The 17,474-nt window shown below is 36.5% G+C and overlaps 1 protein-coding gene across 1 annotated transcript in view; it reads right to left on the bottom strand.

Annotated features, from left to right (window-relative positions):
- Positions 1-17,474, bottom strand: part of LOC124879306 (atrial natriuretic peptide receptor 1-like) — a 62,666-nt gene that overhangs the window by 22,714 nt on the left and 22,478 nt on the right. The window contains exons 6-12 of the mRNA XM_047383796.1: positions 10,341-10,435; positions 7,675-7,810; positions 6,597-6,681; positions 2,921-3,041; positions 2,032-2,106; positions 1,841-1,918; positions 1,638-1,742 (exon numbers count right to left, since the gene is read on the bottom strand). Of these exons, the coding sequence (XP_047239752.1) occupies positions 1,638-1,742; positions 1,841-1,918; positions 2,032-2,106; positions 2,921-3,041; positions 6,597-6,681; positions 7,675-7,810; positions 10,341-10,435 (695 nt within the window). The remainder of the gene's footprint in view (positions 1-1,637; positions 1,743-1,840; positions 1,919-2,031; positions 2,107-2,920; positions 3,042-6,596; positions 6,682-7,674; positions 7,811-10,340; positions 10,436-17,474) is intronic.

The raw sequence follows: 17,474 nt of genomic DNA, 5'->3' as shown, positions 1-17,474 counted from the left end.
GAAAGCAAATTCTGCATGTCATTCGGAAATCAAGGTGCCAGAGTCTGGAGGAAGACTGGGGAGAAGGAAATGCCAAAATGCCAGAAGTCCAGTGTCAAGTACCCACAGTCAGTGATGGTCTGGGGTGCCGTGTCAGCTGCTGGTGTTGGTCCACTGTGTTTTATCAAGGGCAGGGTCAATGCAACTAGCTATCAGGAGATTTTGGAGCACTTCATGCTTCCATCTGCTGAAAAGCTTTATGGAGATGAAGATTTCATTTTTCAGCACAACCTGGCACCTGCTCACAGTGCCAAAACCACTGGTAAATGGTTTACTGACCATGGTATCACTGTGCTCAATTGGCCTGCCAACTCTCCTGACCTGAACCCCATAGAGAATCTGTGGGATATTGTGAAGAGAACGTTGAGAGACTCAAGACCCAACACTCTGGATGAGCTAAAGGCCACTATTGAAGCATCCTGGGCCTCCATAAGACCTCAGCAGTGCCACAGGCTGATTGCCTCCATGCCACGCCGCATTGAAGCAGTCATTTCTGCCAAAGGATTCCCGACCAAGTATTGAGTGCATAACTGTACATGATTATTTGAAGGTTGACGTTTTTTGTATTAAAAACATTTTTCTTTTATTGGTCGGATGAAATATGCTAATTTTGTGAGATAGGCATTTTGGGTTTTCATGAGCTGTATGCCCAAATCATCCGTATTAAGACAATAAAAGACCTGAAATATTTCTGTTAGTGTGCAATGAATCTAAAATATATGAATGTTAAATTTTCATTATGACATTATGGAAAATAATGAACTTTATCACAATATGCTAATATTTTGAGAAGGACCTGTATTGAATGGGTGCAACCATGTCTGCTTTTTAATAAAATTTGCTGAAGGTACAAATAAATAAAGCAAAAAAAAAAGTTAATAAAATACGAATACTTTTTGTTTACCTAACATTTTCAGTTAGTCTACCTGTATCAACTGCCTGTGCTAGCAGGCCAAATTTGTACTATTAATGAGTTGTAGTCAGGGGCCACACAAAATCATACCAAGGGTCACATGAAGCCAGTGGGCAGCCCTTTCGACACCTTTTTGTTTGTTTTTCCACTTTATTTGCATGTTTTTTTGTTGAATTTGACTGAAAAGAGTAATAAAGTTTGGAGTAAACCTCTTGGTTAAATTTAACTAAGTTACACTGAGTGACAGGAGAGTATTAACCTGTTGCTGCTTATGTCTTATGTGGCTAATTTATAGCCATCCAAGCAAATATTTTCTTAAAAGACAGAAAAGATTCTGTTTAAATGTCATAAAGTAAAAGTTAAAAAGATCACCTAGTTGAAATATCTAAATCTGGTTGAAGAGTTAATCCCAAGTCTGTCGACATTTTTGTTTAGGGCAAATTTGAACAGTACATATGAGCTAAAAATAAAAATTTTTAAATATTTTTCTTTGTGCTAAATAAAGAAAATGACCCAAAATTGCCATTAAAAACATCTCCACGGACACATTTGGACGGAAGTGTTCTGCGTCGATATTTATGGCTACTTATAGAGATAATGATGGATGAAAGATGCGTGTTGATAGCTGATAGATGTGATGGTTCTGTCCACTGGGTTCATCGGTGCAAGGGTGGGTGAGCCTCACCTGAAGGCTACCCCTGGGGCAGTACTCTGTGATGATGCACATGTTTGATGGATCGAGGCAGGCACCAATAAAACGAGTCAGATGTTCGTTATGAACGTCTCGCATCTGCAGAAAACAAGAAACTCAAATCACATTAAAGGCAGCAATAGTAGGATACTAAAGTCTAAAAACAGACGCTGGGTTCTCAATGACTGGATCCTTACATGTTTCAGCTCAAACAGAACCTTCCTCGTCAGCTCAATACGCTTCTTGCTGATATACTTGATCGCTGCCAGATTACCCTGAGGGGAAGAAAATCTTCATGTTCATCTTCTTATTCATGGCAGTCTAACTATGCGTTGACCTACAGCATTATAGGATATGATTGTTTTAATGTGTTGTGACTGTCACACACCTTGTAGTATCCAGTTTTAGTGTAGATCTGAAAGTTTCCTTCCATGGTCATCAGCGAACCATAGTTTGATCCTTTCTGAAGACAAACAACCGTCAAAAATTTAATCATTATCTGCACGAGTAGCACAAGTTGTCTGAAATTACAGCCAAATTCTTCAGAACTAAGAAATGAAGGTAAATAAACAACAAAACCAGTTCCTAGTAAAAGACAGTTTTAACATAAATGTGCAAAAAAATACATAAATTGCTCTAATTATGACCTATTTCAGAAATACAAAAAAATATATACACAAAAAACAACATTTATAACAATAATTATTATTAATAATAACCCAAAATAAATAATATTATTTTTTGCATGTTTATATTAAAATTTACTGAATATTTTAATAACAAAACAACATTCTTCATAATTCCTCAAGTGGATCAAAATTTTATTTTACAACCATCTGCCCAGAAAAACAAACTTTTTAAATGTGGAGATTGAAGATGCAAGATAAAATCTGAATACAAAGCCCAATTATGGACAATAACCTGTTATATCCCATGATTAATTATCTTTATTATCAAGTCCTTTTATTACTGTTTTTTATGTAACTATGGTCTTCAGTTTTGACTTATAAATTAGTCTGGAATCAAATACAAATGTACATTTTGTCATTATGGGCAATCTTGGACAGACTTTTTAAATTAAAAACTACAATAAAATATTTTTAAGAATAATATAACGTAACAGATTATGCCAAAACTGAAGGGGTGTGAAAGATTTTTGGTGGCACTACATTAAGGTTAACCAGAAGACGAAGTCAAGATGTGAAAACAAAACTTTCAGACTGTGACGTTTGAGTACAATAAAAAAGGGGTCAACCCTAAAACAGTTAGCATTTTACCAGAGACATGGTGAGCCTGCTGCAAGTTCTTCTCATGGATTTTTCCAGGTTACTCATCTGGATGTCGTCCCAGGAAACTCTCCACAGCTGAGCCGCCAGTTCGCTCTCGAGCTTCAACTTCCTATTCAACAGACAGGAGGACAGGTGTGTGTGCGTGTGTTTGCAGTGCCCAGACGTATTAGTGTGTGTTAAAATATAAGGGGAAACACTGAGAGAGGTGACAGGAGAGTTTACCAGAGAGAAAAGACAGAAATGTAGGATCTCAGCGATTTCCAAGGTGAAATCTATTTTTGACACAGACTGTGCTGTGCAGCCACTCAGATGAACAATTTGAACAAGAATAATGAACGGCATTGAGATATTTTTTACTAAGACACAGCTTATGGTACTCCTCATACATTGTACAGTGAGCATGGTGGATAATTATTTTTTCTACAGAAGAAAAAGCAAATATTAACCCCAAATTAGCTCAAATTACACAACAATTAACTGCATATTTATTGTTATTTGCTCTATAAACTACTCAGGTCATTTACCTAAAAAGTCACCAACAACCCAAATATCTTGCTTGACATCTTTATTAATAAGCATAAACAAAAACAGCAAAATCACTAAATGCAAGATTTATTAGGTTTATTTTTTTCATAAACCAACTTGCTTAGTCACTATTTAGAAGAATTTTATGGGCAAAAATTGCATCAGAAATACTGTACACTGAAAGCTTTGCAGTTTTGTCAATAAAGTAAAATTAAGCTTAGCGAAATTATAGAAAATAATCTGCATGTCTTTGTAAAAGTTTTGTATTTGAGATGATGAAGTTGTGGTTGGGTCAGAAACTCTTCCACCTTGAAGCACAAAAGACAAGTCATTCTTTCTGATCCACAAAATGCAAAGTAAAAGATTAGCACTATAATGCACTCAGTGAAGCCAAGGAACACAGAGCATAACAGAAAGCTGTTTTTTTTTTTTTGGACCCAGGCCTAATTTTAATATCCACCTGAAGTCTATTACGGCATCAGCTCGTTATAATCTTAAAAATGATTGCAGAATGAAGGACTACCACTCAAAAAAGGCTACAAAGACACTAGCTGTGTGCTTTTACTTTTAGATTTGTTTACTGTAATGGTGTCTTTACTGGTCTTTATAAAAGAAAATATAAAAAAAATCAGGCAGTGCAGTTGATCCAAAATGCTGCTACCCAAGTCCTGACCAATTGCAAGAAAATCAGTCATGTCTCCTCAGTCTTTTAATCGTTGCTAAAGGTGAGGCAGCATTTAGTTGTTATGCCTATCAATTCTGGAACAAACTCCCTAAAATAAAAAAAATTGCAGAAACATAAAGTATTTCAGTGCTTTATCAGGTTATTTTAATTGATTTAGGTTTTTTAATTAGTAATTAAATGTTTTTCTTGTTCAATGCTTAAATTTGACTATTACTCTTCATGTATTTCTTGTTTTAATGTCGCTTTTACCTCTGTTCAATAACCTTTCTGTAAAAGACTTTGAGTCAACTTGTGTTTAATTAGTAAATGTAAATGCAACAAAACAGTCTCTCTTCTGAATAGATTATTTTCCAATCAACTTTGCATAAATCCAGAGGAAGATGCACAGGGCAGCTGAGTTATACACAGATTTCTGCTTTGTATCTGTAATCAGATGGACACAAACTGCACAGAATTAAATCTCAAATTCAGATCTACGCTAGCACAAACCGTAATTTCTCAAGCACTTTATTCCATAATTTTACAAAGCTGAAATCTAAAGTCCACAAATGAAATCCCTCCCTCATCATTATTTCCTACTTCTTTCCCATTTCATATAATATATATATGTATGAATAAAAATAACCACTTATTACAACAAGATGATCCATAAATTTTAACAAAGATATTCATTATCTGCCACAAACACACATCAGTATCAAGATCATATAATTACAACAATGATGATAATTTCCAAGTAAATTGTGTCTCAATCTATAACAAGAAGTGAATTTTGTATTTTCTAAACGTGCACATGCAGATGAGGTCAGCTTCCAACACTTGTCATAAAAAGTGCTGACATTTTTAGAAAGGTCAGAACATCTTTTCTGTTAAAAAGGCAAACATTCAGGTCCTTTAAAATCCTTTTTTTAAACATTTATTCTCCACCCTCTGACTTTGGGCCTCCTTGTGATCTCTCTATTAATGACAGACAGAAGGAGAGAGAGAAAAAAGACATACAAAAAAGACAAAGGAGGATGTGTGAAAAAGTAAGGAAGTGATAGAGGACAGGAGAGAGAAATAAAAAATAAAATGGAGAGAGAAAAAGAGAGAGAGGTGCTGTGAGAGACTGATCTGCCACAAAATTTTTTCCTTTCTATCCTTGTGAGAACCAAAGTGAGTTTCTAAGTTTGAGAATCTCACTGACTGACAATGTGCAAAAGTGTAAAAGTCTTTGTTGTTCGGTTTCCAGTCACAAGCAAAGGAAACCTTAAACAATCTTTTAAAAAGCTGTAAATCAGACACTTTTTAATTCATCAGAGCAAAGCAAATAAACACAACAGCAAGAGCCACCAGATGGTGGCGGTAAAGGAAGTGTTGATTGGGTCTTTAAGTCTGTAAACGCAGTAGAAGAAGCAGAAAAACCAACAAAAATATCATGCAATACCTTTTCATCTTGTGTATTTCCACACCTTGAAAGAGAAACTAGTTTATCCTCTTTAGGTAAAAGTACTCTTAGTAAAGATCCACTGATCAGGTCTTTTCTGACCAAGGCTGATTTCTTGTTTCTTTAAGGTCTAAACTTCCAATTCAGACCCATTCCAGTTTTTTTCATATAATACCAAAGAAATACTACATTTCCCATGATAAAGGTAGTAATTTTAAGTCTAATAGAAAAAAAGGATTTACAAGATGTTTGTGGCCCTACCTAATATATTAAAATGAATGCACAGAAACATGGCTAATAAAGATAAGTCTGTGTGTTGAACCTCATATTTTCCATTTAAGAATACATAAATTTGTGAATAAAAATCGTATCCTGAAAAAATTGCATGAACTTCCTTTGCTGGCCAAATTTGAACCATTCTTGATCTGTGGTCGGGGGCCACATAAAGCTATTACATGGGCTGCAAATGGCCCCTAGGACAAACTTTGCAAACCCCTGTTCTAATCCAAAGATTGCACTGTGCTTGAGTAACAAAACGAAGACGGGTTTGTTTGGTTCTGCTGAGTTCAGCTTTTGCACAATTTGATGGAGTATTGCTTTCTGCTGGCTCTGCAACACCAGAGCCCAGCTTGCAATCTTAGAGGATTTCAGTGCCAACTTGCTCTTTTGTCTGTCAATGCTTGGAGTTGCTCCTGAGAGGCATTTCCTACTTTTAGTGAAGCCAGAGACTAAGAAGCATTTTTTTAGTATTAGTAAAACTGCATATTTTAAAGCTGTTATTGTTTTAACTTTCTGATTTCCATTATAACATATCTAGAAAGACTCTGGTGAGATTACTGTTTCCCACCTCAGTCAAAATCACAAAAATAAATTACAAAATTTGTTTAAAATTCTTCCTAAACAGCTATCTTATCTTATTTGGCCAGGTTCTTAATACAAATTTTTTTTTTTTTTTTTACATTTTCTAAATGAAAATCAAAAACTAAAACGCAGTGGACACCTGGATCCTTTAAGTGCGTGTGTCTCACCTGTAGATAAAGATGGTGATGATGACGAAGATAACAAAGACAAAACACATCACCATGGCAACCATCTGATGCATTGTAACTGTACCTGTGTGGGCGGGAAGAAAAAGCAGCCTGCATCAGCATGGGAAGAAGACACTTTTCATATCAAACGGGGAAAATAGAGGTCTTTGCAAGGAGCAGGATCTTACACTGACTCTACAGCCACATAACGCTTTATGAGAACATTTAGAGTGTGTTCATGCCTAAAATTTGTTTCTGTGTCTTTGTTTTTTCTTATATGTGTGCTTGCTCATGGTAGTATATATATGTCCATCTGTATAGATGTCTTTCAATATACTAACAGTCACTGAGTGCCTTGCTGAAGAATCCGTAGTCTTCAAACCCTTCCTCACATTTTGCTAAATTAGAACCACAAATTTTAAAAGATCTTGTTGAAATTTTATATGATAGACCAACACAAAGTTGTCAATTACTGTAAAGTTCAGCTCAGATGGAACAAACTGTTGACTGGACAACTGTTAGACCTCCACTCCACAAATTTGGAAGAGAAGGGAAGCATGATTAAAGGAAAGCCATAAGAAGTCATGTTTGCATTTTGCAAAGAGTTCAGGTGGCCTGCCCGGAGGCCGTCCCCGGCAGACCCAGAGTTCAGGCAGCCGGCCCGGAGGCCCAGTCAAAGTCCAGAGTTTGGGGCGAAACCTTGCTGTTCATAGCTGCTCTCCATCTAATTTTGTTAATTAGTTTTTGCTATTTTGCAAAGAAGCATGGGCAGTAAATTGAGTAGATGATCAAAACTGGTAGAGACACACCCCAAAAGACTTGGTGGTGGTTCTACGAAAGTACTGACTCAGGGGGTTCAATAAAGATTTAGGCAACTCTTTTCAGAAACAATGAGTCCTTTCACTGTGTGTTGGTCTACCAGATAAAATCTTAATACAATAGACTGAAGTTTGTGATTGTAACATAAACGGTGATAAATAATGTCAGTCGGTCCATCTTCAACAGGTTGAATCCACATGTGTTTACAGTTAATATTTGAGGCAGATTTCTATATATATGTTGTGGACTGTGTTCATACGTGTGAGGCAGGCTGGGTTGTCGTTCTTTAAGCCACATTCAGGGAGATCTGGTGGTGGCGAGCCTCCGGGCCACTGAAAGTTCAGACCTTCCTTCAGGACCAGCTGCTTAATGCCGCCTTTATACACAGACACTAGCTGAAAATACACAACAGCAATAATCTGGATTTACATGCCAGTCTAACACAACTCCACTACTCTCTAGTTTACTCTCCAGTTTGTGTGTCTGGTATTAGTGTCTTGTTACATTCAGTTACTTGTGATATAAAATGATTATTATCTCTTTCTGCATCATATTAACCATTAGTTAGAGGAGCTACCTGGTTTTAGATAGCCCTGGATTATATAAATTCAGCCTCAGATGAAAAACAGCACATGACATGTTGCATTATGACATAATCTAAGCCAGGGGTCCCCAAATGCAGTCCTCTAGACTACTTTCCTGCAACTTTTAGATGCATCCCTGTTCCAACACCCCTGAATAAAATGGCTACATTTGGTTATCAGCATTCAGGCATTCAGCTTTACAGAAGTGTGGTAATGAGCCATTTGTGCATTCATTCTGTCTCATCAACACAATGCCAGGGTGGAAAGATATCAGCGATGATCTTCGAAAAGCAGTGAATCTGTATGATGCATTATTCTACAGTAAGAGAGAACATTCAGTAAGTAGCCAATTCTGCTGCATAATCAACCAAAAATGCATTTATCACTGGTGTTTCAGTGTGCTCAATATCAGCATTGCAAGTAACTGCTTTCACTACAATTAATGTCTGGCTTTTAAATTTCTAAGCACATACCACGACTATATTTGGCAGATCATATGGGCCCTCATTGCCCTGTTTTTACCTAGTGCAATTAAGATGATTGTAGTAAATGTTGAACTCTGTTTGTCTATTACGTTCTGCATATTTTCAAGCATCATTCATCTCTAGTACAAATTATTCCAGACCATTACCAATGGTCTACAACTTTATGGGCCTCAGTCAGGAGGTTAAATATTAACTTATATCCTAACAATTGAAAAACCCCTCAAAAGGTATAAGAAAGGAGAAAAAGAATATGACAGCACCACTTATGTTTGCAAAGCTGAATCAGAATAAACAAAAAGGATTCTGAAACAACATCCGTTGGAGAGGTAAGACAAAAGTAAAGATGCTTGGCAATAAAGCACAGAATCCAAATGAGTGAAAATCAAACTTGCAGTTGCAGTTGTTGAGTCAACCATAAACTCATTTACGTATCACAGTGTTCTGGAGTCCAAAGGATCCCAAACAGAAAAGCAAATTTACAAGTAAATGGGAAGAATCAAGGTTTTACAATGTCCCAGTCAAATTTAACACCTCAACTTGATTGAAATGCTGTATATAGACCTTATACCTCTACTGCACTAGGACATGCCTTTTATTTTAATGGTGTAGAAAGAAACAATGCCACAGGAAAACAATGTCTAGCATAACATTTTTACACATTTGACCCACTTGTGTTCACAATTCAATCACCAGGCCAGGCTGCCATGATTTTTTATTTTTATTTTTGGTAATGCTGAAAAGCTTCACAAAACAAGCAGCGTGGACCATACATGACATGAGTAGTGCACATGTGCTCCAGTGCAACAGCATCGATGCTGCTGAAACTCAAATACTGCAGCACTGACCATTCCAGACGCTTCACTCCCCTCTGCATGCTCAATGCTTGAAACCAAAAGTGAAACTGACTTACTTTCTGGTTCCTTCGATTAATAATTTTCTGACAATTTTAGGGAACTCACAGCAAATTGAAATTTAATTCCCAGACCAGTTGATCTTTAAGCATAGGGGGAAAGAAAAACAAGACCGTGACACCTCAGCAAAACGAATATATCCTAGTCTGACCTAGTTGAATAATATGATTCCCGCAGCATGTGCCAGAATACATAGCAAAATAAGAAACCGCAGCTCAAGAGATCTGAGCACAAATGAATATCTGCAAAACACAAATTTATTTTAAAAATGCTGTAAAGAGGAGTAGACCAAAATTCCTTCGCAACAATTTGAAAAACTAATAAGGTCACCCAGAGCAGCTAAATGTGGACTTACAAACGATTATATTGTAGGGTCGATTGCATTTTGGTTACGTTTTGGTAAAATAATATGTCATATGCTGGTCTTCATCTGAAGATAAATTTATCTCATTTAAAGAGCTGTGAAAGAACCCCATGGGTGTTATGTCCTGGTGTAAAACTAACTAAGCCTGGGTGTTGGGGCAGACAAGACTGCAAAGTGTTAAGACAAACACCAATGTTGGATTTTTCTCTGTATGTTTTTATCTAAACAGGAAATTCTTTCAATGTTTCTCCTTGCTAAAAATTGCCCAATACCCTGTCAGGTTTTTAATATGATGAGGTATATCAGACAGAGGCTTGAAATTCCCTTTTAGGTAATAAGCAACATGTTTCAATGATAATCTCACTCTTAAGGCATAATGTTAGAGCGTGAAGTTCAAAAACTACTGTCATTAGTTAGTGTTTACCTCACACACCAATAATCCCTCCAATTATTATCCTAACAGACCCAGAACTAGTTTGAAACAACTCCTGCTGCCTTAGTCTGACCCAAGCTGCAAATTCACTCTCATCCTGCTGATTTTTAGTCACACTGGAAGCATAATCTTTAATCAGGCTTTTTACCTGAAACTCTCCAGAGTCTAAATCTGTCATGTCCCACACAGCAAAGTCCATTTCTCTGTCTCCAAGCTCGTCCATCTCCACCACTCCTGAGACACCTGTAGAGATATCACATGTTATCGTGAAGTTTCTGTGGGTTATTTTTCTGACAAATCGTGTTTTCCATGTACCAGGGTCAGTGATTATTTGTTTGCTTTTTCTCCTGAACATGTTTCATTATTAAAGACAGTTATTTGTGTTGTTTAAATAAAAAAAAAAAAAAAATACAGAGTGATTAAAAACAGTTGGTGCTTTTTTTGAATAAAATCCAACAAACTGACAAAAGCCAAGAATGTGACTGAAAAAGTTATGAGGAGGAGGAGACTCTCGGCTTTCATTTGTGAGGGTGGGAACAACCGTAGCATCCAAAAAAAGTAAAAGAAAACACAAAAAAAAAACACATTTGGAGTTAACATTCATCATTTTAATAAACAGGCTGGTACTGATTCCAGATGTCCTTTGCTGCATAAATTACCCCTTTATTCTGCTCATGTTTATTTATTGCATTCAGCTGCACCCCGAGAGGAAATCTACACCTGACAATCTGACTCATGTGAATGTTTTGGTGTGAGAACTTTGCATTTTTTACACAGTGCTGGCCAGTAAAACCTAACACCTGATTAATTACTTTAAAACAGATACAGCAGAAAAAATATTTTAGGTTTTAAGGCACAGATGGATCTTTCATTTCAACAATGACCCCAAGCATACCACCAAATTAGTCACAGCTTAATAAGGACAACAAAGTCAATGTTCTTAAAAGGCCACAATGCCCTCATCTCATTCTCATATAAATTTGTGGGCAGAACTGAAGGATGTGTGTGAACAAGGCGGCCTACAAACCAGACTCAGTTGCACCAGTCCTGTCAGGAGGAATGGGCCAAACTTCCAGCAAACTATTGTGAGAAGCTTTTTTAAATGGTAATGCTGCTAAAAACAAAGGGAAAGTATAAATAGGAATCATTTTAGTAATGCTAACTAACCTGAAGCAGGAAGAATTTTGTCTCATTTAATGTTAGAAAGTGAGAAAGACTAAAGGAAATTCTCACAGTGAGATAATTAAACAGCAGCATCATTCTGCCTGGTTTAAAATCAGGATAACTATGGACCTAATAAGCTTCAGGCTGGGAAGTCAATTAGAGGTGTCAGTCAATAGGGTTTCAGCAGCTTTCTTCCCCAGGATAATCAGATACTTTATTTTATTGTGTTACAGTCACAGCAGAGTTTATTAGGAAATGTATTACCTTTACAGTGCTCTTTTAACAAAAAACTAAACCTTTTGTGGATTTGCTATGTTCTGACAACAGATTTATCAGCAGACTTATCAACTAAATAGTTTTTCTGTGTATTCCTTCTAGTGACTGAATGAATATAAATCATTAATATGAATCTGAAACTGAAGTCAACTTCCTTGTTTGTGCACACAACCATGGCGAATAAAGTTAATAACAGTTATTCTTGAGATTTCTTGAGCCTCAACAAGCTCTTTACAAGACCAGCTGGACCTGATGTGTCTTCCAGGCGTCTCATTTTTGTCCCATGTGTAAGGACTAGGGAAGCATGGGGGTTTAAAGTAAAACAAGGCCCTGTTACCCTTTGACCTGGCAAAGCAATTAGTCGCAGAGCAGTTTCTTAGAAATCCTTACACTTAAACTGCGAATGTTTAAATGAAAACAATTAAAAAATGCTAGTTCATTCAGATAAAGTCCAACTTTTCATGACCCATTTAAAGCTTTAAGTGGCATTTCTTATGTTGTTTCTTATTTGTATTGTAGTTTGTACATGAAATAAATTTCCTATGCGATAAAAGAAATAAACGAATTACCCAAGCAGGAAGGTAGCAGAACATTTATTTCACGAGTGACAAAAGTGTTCAGCAATATCTCTTTGTTGGAAATATTTGAACTGATGCACATCATGTGTCGCTGGTTTGTTAGTGCCCCTTAGAGCTCCCTCTACTGGGCCACATTGTCAAGTACTGCAGTCACCTTGTTGCTCCTGTCCAGCATCATCCTAAATTCAAACAGCTTCAGTCTGTCCAGCTCTGACGCACAAGACCCGTGATTGATGGCCGCTGACTTTCAGTGTGTGTTGGTAGATAAAAGCAGTTCAATCTAATAAAGAGCAAGCAGAGTGGCCTGTTTATCAGCGCCATCGACACACTGAAAGATACACTGAAATGACAAGGCTGTGTTTTCATGGACCTAAGTGTCTGAGTTCTCAGTGTGATCCTGGTTTTTATTATATTACAGTTCAGGTATAAATTTAGCTCCTATATATGGGATAAATTAAATGAGTTTTTGATGCAATTATGGTAAATACCAGTTTCAGTTTCCTAGTGTACAAACTATAAATATAGGTATCTACAGGTTAAATATAATCATCATTGGCTTGAATGTCATGAATTTATACTGGCTCAAATATATGCATACACTTCTATGATTATTAGATGAAATGTCTGTTAGCACATTGCACCTCTATCATTACTATCATAATGCTGTCTGGAAATTTGACCACCGTTTTTGGAAGAATTGGTAGAGCTCATTTAGGCAGGATGATAGTTGCTGAATTTGTGGGTTTGGGAACTCAGTTCCAGAAGCTTAAAGTATAAAACCAGGAAAAAGAAAGAAATGACTATAAAATGCCAACATTATTATGAGAGCTTTTTGTTTATTTTCTTCATACAGGTCCCAGCATTGTGGCTGCATAAACATATCCGCGATCACAGCCATGAATAATGACACAGTGATCAGATTAGTGGTTCTCTCCAGCTGAGTCCGTGGACATTTCTCCCACACCTGGACCCCTCCCCCCTCCTCCTTACAGTCCTGTATTGATCTGCATTTCTTGTTTTGTGCTCTTTTGCCTCTTAATGTGAGCTATCTTTGTAGTTATGTTGCTATAGGCCTGGACTACTTTTCATCACTATGCTACTTTCTCCTGCTACTCTATTTTTATGCATTATTTGCAATTATCATTGCTATTACCTTATGTTCTCTATCAATTGAAAATCCATTTCACCCAGTGATTATGTGTTTCTGAAAAGGAAACTGACTGGCTATTTTTGTTTATATAAATGTTAACCTCTGTTTTATCCTGTAAGTACAAAGGATCCTGAGCTTCTCTACCACTAACTATTTGTACTTTCCTTTTTTTTCCCAGTGAAATTTTTCCTGGACCACTGTATTTAGTGTGTCTGCTTTCTGTCTTCTCTACCCTCAAGCATGTGCTTCTTCCTGTTAAATGGGAGTTGTTCTTTCCTAGTGACGCCACATGCTTGCTCAGGATTGGGGATTGCTGCAGAGTCAATGACTCAGTGCAATCGGCCGGGCTTCGTAGATAACGTTTTTTTTCCCAACTTGTGCTTGTACCAGTTGTACTGTATAAAATTAGGACTTAACTGCACTGTGTGCAACTGGTTCTCAAACTGACTTTATGGGTAGACTGTACTGGGCTGAACTGAATTCTATATAATTGGATATGTCTTTTAAAGTCACTTAAGATTACAGTTGTTTTGAATTGGTGCAATAAAATTAATTGAATTGAATTAAATAGAATTTTTGAATTTTTTGTTTTCTTCTGGTGCTTTTTAGCATACAGTTCTGCATTGTGCTGTTTTCTTGTCCTCTATTTCCTTTTGTGTTACCTTGATATTTTGCTTTTTCTGTTTTGGTTATTTACCTCAGATTTGTCGTTTCCTGTTCTGTTCAATGACTTTCTTGGTCTTTGGATCCTCCTGTGCCTGTTTGCTTTGTGGTTCTTATCAATGAAAATGGATAAGTATGGGATAAGATCGCTGTCAAAAACAATGTGTATGTAAAGATGGAAATATGTGCATATTAGTCAATAGTTGTACATAAGTAAAATCCACAAGAGGTATTGTGTATTTTTTCTATAAGAATACAAAATAAAATGTTACAGCTTCAAGAAATTACAAAGTTCAAGTTTACAGTTGTGGTTTATTCTTTATGAATACAATATGATAACAGTTTGTGAATACAATTTCTTTTCTATGAGAATACGAATTTACATCAGCGACTTGGTGTCACGTGATCTCAGGCTTGTTAGTGGAGCACAGAGCTAGTCGATTCGGGTTGTGTATGCGCTGTCGCACTCCTCACCACTAGTAAACGTAATGCCAGGATTGGATGACGGAAAAAGGTAATGGGAGATAATTCAGTCTGAAAGGAATATTAGGAACAGAGGGGAGGGTTTCTTGGTCCGTCATCTTGGCGCTAGTGCTGCTTCTTCTTCTTCTTCTGCTGGCGGTACGCAACAATTTCAGAGGTACATACCGCCACCTACTGTACATCATTGTATAACTCCACCCACTATATTCTATGTTTTAGTTTTGTATTTCATAAAAACAAGAACAATGCTTTATTTATAATACTCTTGATTTCCCCCCCTATCTACCCTCTGTTCCTAATATTCCTTTCAGACTGAATTATCTACCATTACCTTTTTCCATCATCCAATCCCGGCACTACGTTTATTAGTGGTGAGGAGTGTGACAGCGCATACACAACCCGAATCGACTAACTCTGTGCTCCACTAACCAGCCTGAGATCACGTGACACCAAGTCGCTGATGTAAATTCGTATTCTCAAAGAAAAGAAATCGTATTCACAAACTGTTATAGCATATTGTATTCATAAAGAATAAACCACAACTGTAAACTTGAACTTTGTGTTTGTAATTTCTTGAAGCTGTAACATTTTATTTTGCATTCTTATAGAAAAAATATTCAATACCTCTTTTGGATTTTACTTATGCACAACTATTGACTAATATGCCCACATTTCCATCTTTACAGACACATTGTTTTTGACAGCGTTCTTACCCCATAGTAAAGAAAACCACAAAAAGCACACAAGCATTTGAACTTTCAGAATATGTTTATCTTGTCTCTTTTCATTAATGTATTTATATTTAATTCTCTTGTTTGTCTCACAGATTGTTAGTTGGTTCCCTCTCATTGTCTCTGAGTTTGTGGACACCCAGTTATATGTCTCACAGTGTTGGCCTGACTCATGCTTTTTAGCTGTTTGAGTTAAGAATGATGAAAGCTGTTATCTGTTTGTCTTTTAAACATTTCACAAACTAAAACAACAGAGGAGTTATTTCTTGGAGGTTTGACTCAACATCTAAATCTGACCGACTGAGATGTTTTTTATGGGCCATAAACTTCAGGTCGGATTCAGCTGCTGCTTTGATAGATCACATTCTGTCCCTATTATTTGTTCAGCAGTTTTTCTTTCTCTGTTTAGTGTTGTGGTGAAACAAGAAGTTATTTCAGTCCCAACGTCCAAATTCAACAAACGCTATCTATTGCTCTAAGGTTTTTAGGCAAAAACTTTTTTGACAAAATCTAAACAGAAGAGACAAACGCCCTAAGAGGATGAGATCAGGGGAAACATTTCCGATAATATTTAATCTCAAAATTGTCGTCTGGGTTATTTTTGTAGTAAACTGGATCAAACAAAAAAGTTTAAAGTAAGACAGAGAAGCTGTTATCACACTTTTTCCTGTCGTGTCAATGTAGGAATTTAAGAGTATTGTTAGAAAAACACGGTATCCATAAAAATAGATTTAATGAACTAGGAAATGGGGAGTTAATTTTAGGTTTGGGGTGACCAGTTTGTGTGGGTATTACACAAGGCCAAATCAGACAAATAAAATACCAAATTAAATTAAAATCCACTATTTAAAAGAACAAATATCTTAATAAGAAAGCTTCTGCGCTTTTTTAACAGTGAGGAAGATGCTTACTGTTTTTTTAGTCCAACTAAAATGATTTCACAATCAGATCAGGTTTCTATCTGATGGTACTAAGACTTTGGCACAAGCTTTTGTTAATAACTCATTATTTAAGTATGTCTAAAACTTGTTGACATAAAGTGAGTAATAAACCTGACTAACAAAAGGAAATTTTCCCTGAGGAACAGTCAGCCTTCGGCTTTCATAACTGTATTTAGTTTAAGAAAGTAAAATAATTGTAAACAACACACACATCCTCGGTTTTCCTGTGTCAACAGTGTCAGCAGTAAAATTAGGCAAAACATTTTCTCTTTGTTTTTATACTTGCAAACTGTTTCCTGAAGCTGTTAGGAGCTCTGAAAAAACTTCCTGTGTGTGCTAACAATGTAAGGCGTTCAGCCTTGACCATTTACCTCAGACTGATTCTGATCTCCAGAACATGGGCCTGGGTCTGCCTGACATTCATGGTTCTCCACAGTGAACCACAAAACCTTCCTAACTTTCTTTGTCCGTTATGCCAAATAAAGGCTGAATTATTGACCAGGCAGAACAGAGAAAATTGAAACTTTTTCTTAAAATTTCTTGTGGTGTGACTTTCCTGCCGTGGTTGTTGGTTTGGGCCTACGACATCCTGTTCCCAGTATCAATGCCAGCTGGTACAAATTTATGCTGCATCTCTGGGCTAACACACCAACTCCCTGCTGACACACATCACAATCGTGAGAATGTGATGTGTGTCAGGCTCAGATTCCCATGCTGACCTTCTGAGAGCTCTGGGGGGTCCTTATAGGTCTTGGGCACTCAGTAGTTAATCAGCTGCATGATTGATGGGTGGCAGAGAGAAGCTGGCTTCTCTCAGGTCATCCTGAGCCAACTTCAGGCTTTAGAGGATGTTTTTGGTTCTGACTCAGATCTGCTCCAGTAAAAACAGAAATCATAAAAAGACTAAATTACTATATTTGGGAATTTTATCATGCGTTGAGTTTGCGACAACTCATTATGATGATTGAAAAAATGTATTAGACCTCTGTCAAAAGTTTTTGTCAAACAAATATCATGCTAGTAAATGTTTTTCAACACAGTATAGTCCAATTTTTGTTAACTTTTAATCACATGTGCTTTGTCTCAATTTTATCAAGAGTTTGGATGTAATAATTACACATAAAATTAATATGTCTGCTTATTTAACAAACTGACATGGCGTTAAGGAATCTGAGTTTTATATTCTAGGTTTTTACAAGGCTTAATATATATATATATATGTAGTATATAGTATATATATATGTATATATATATATATATATATATTCATATAAGTAACTACTATTTAACTAAAAT

This window comes from Girardinichthys multiradiatus, chromosome 13 (assembly GCF_021462225.1).
Source record: "Girardinichthys multiradiatus isolate DD_20200921_A chromosome 13, DD_fGirMul_XY1, whole genome shotgun sequence".
In the NCBI taxonomy this organism is placed as follows: domain Eukaryota; kingdom Metazoa; phylum Chordata; class Actinopteri; order Cyprinodontiformes; family Goodeidae; genus Girardinichthys; species Girardinichthys multiradiatus.
This window is presented reverse-complemented; position numbering and strand designations above follow the sequence as displayed.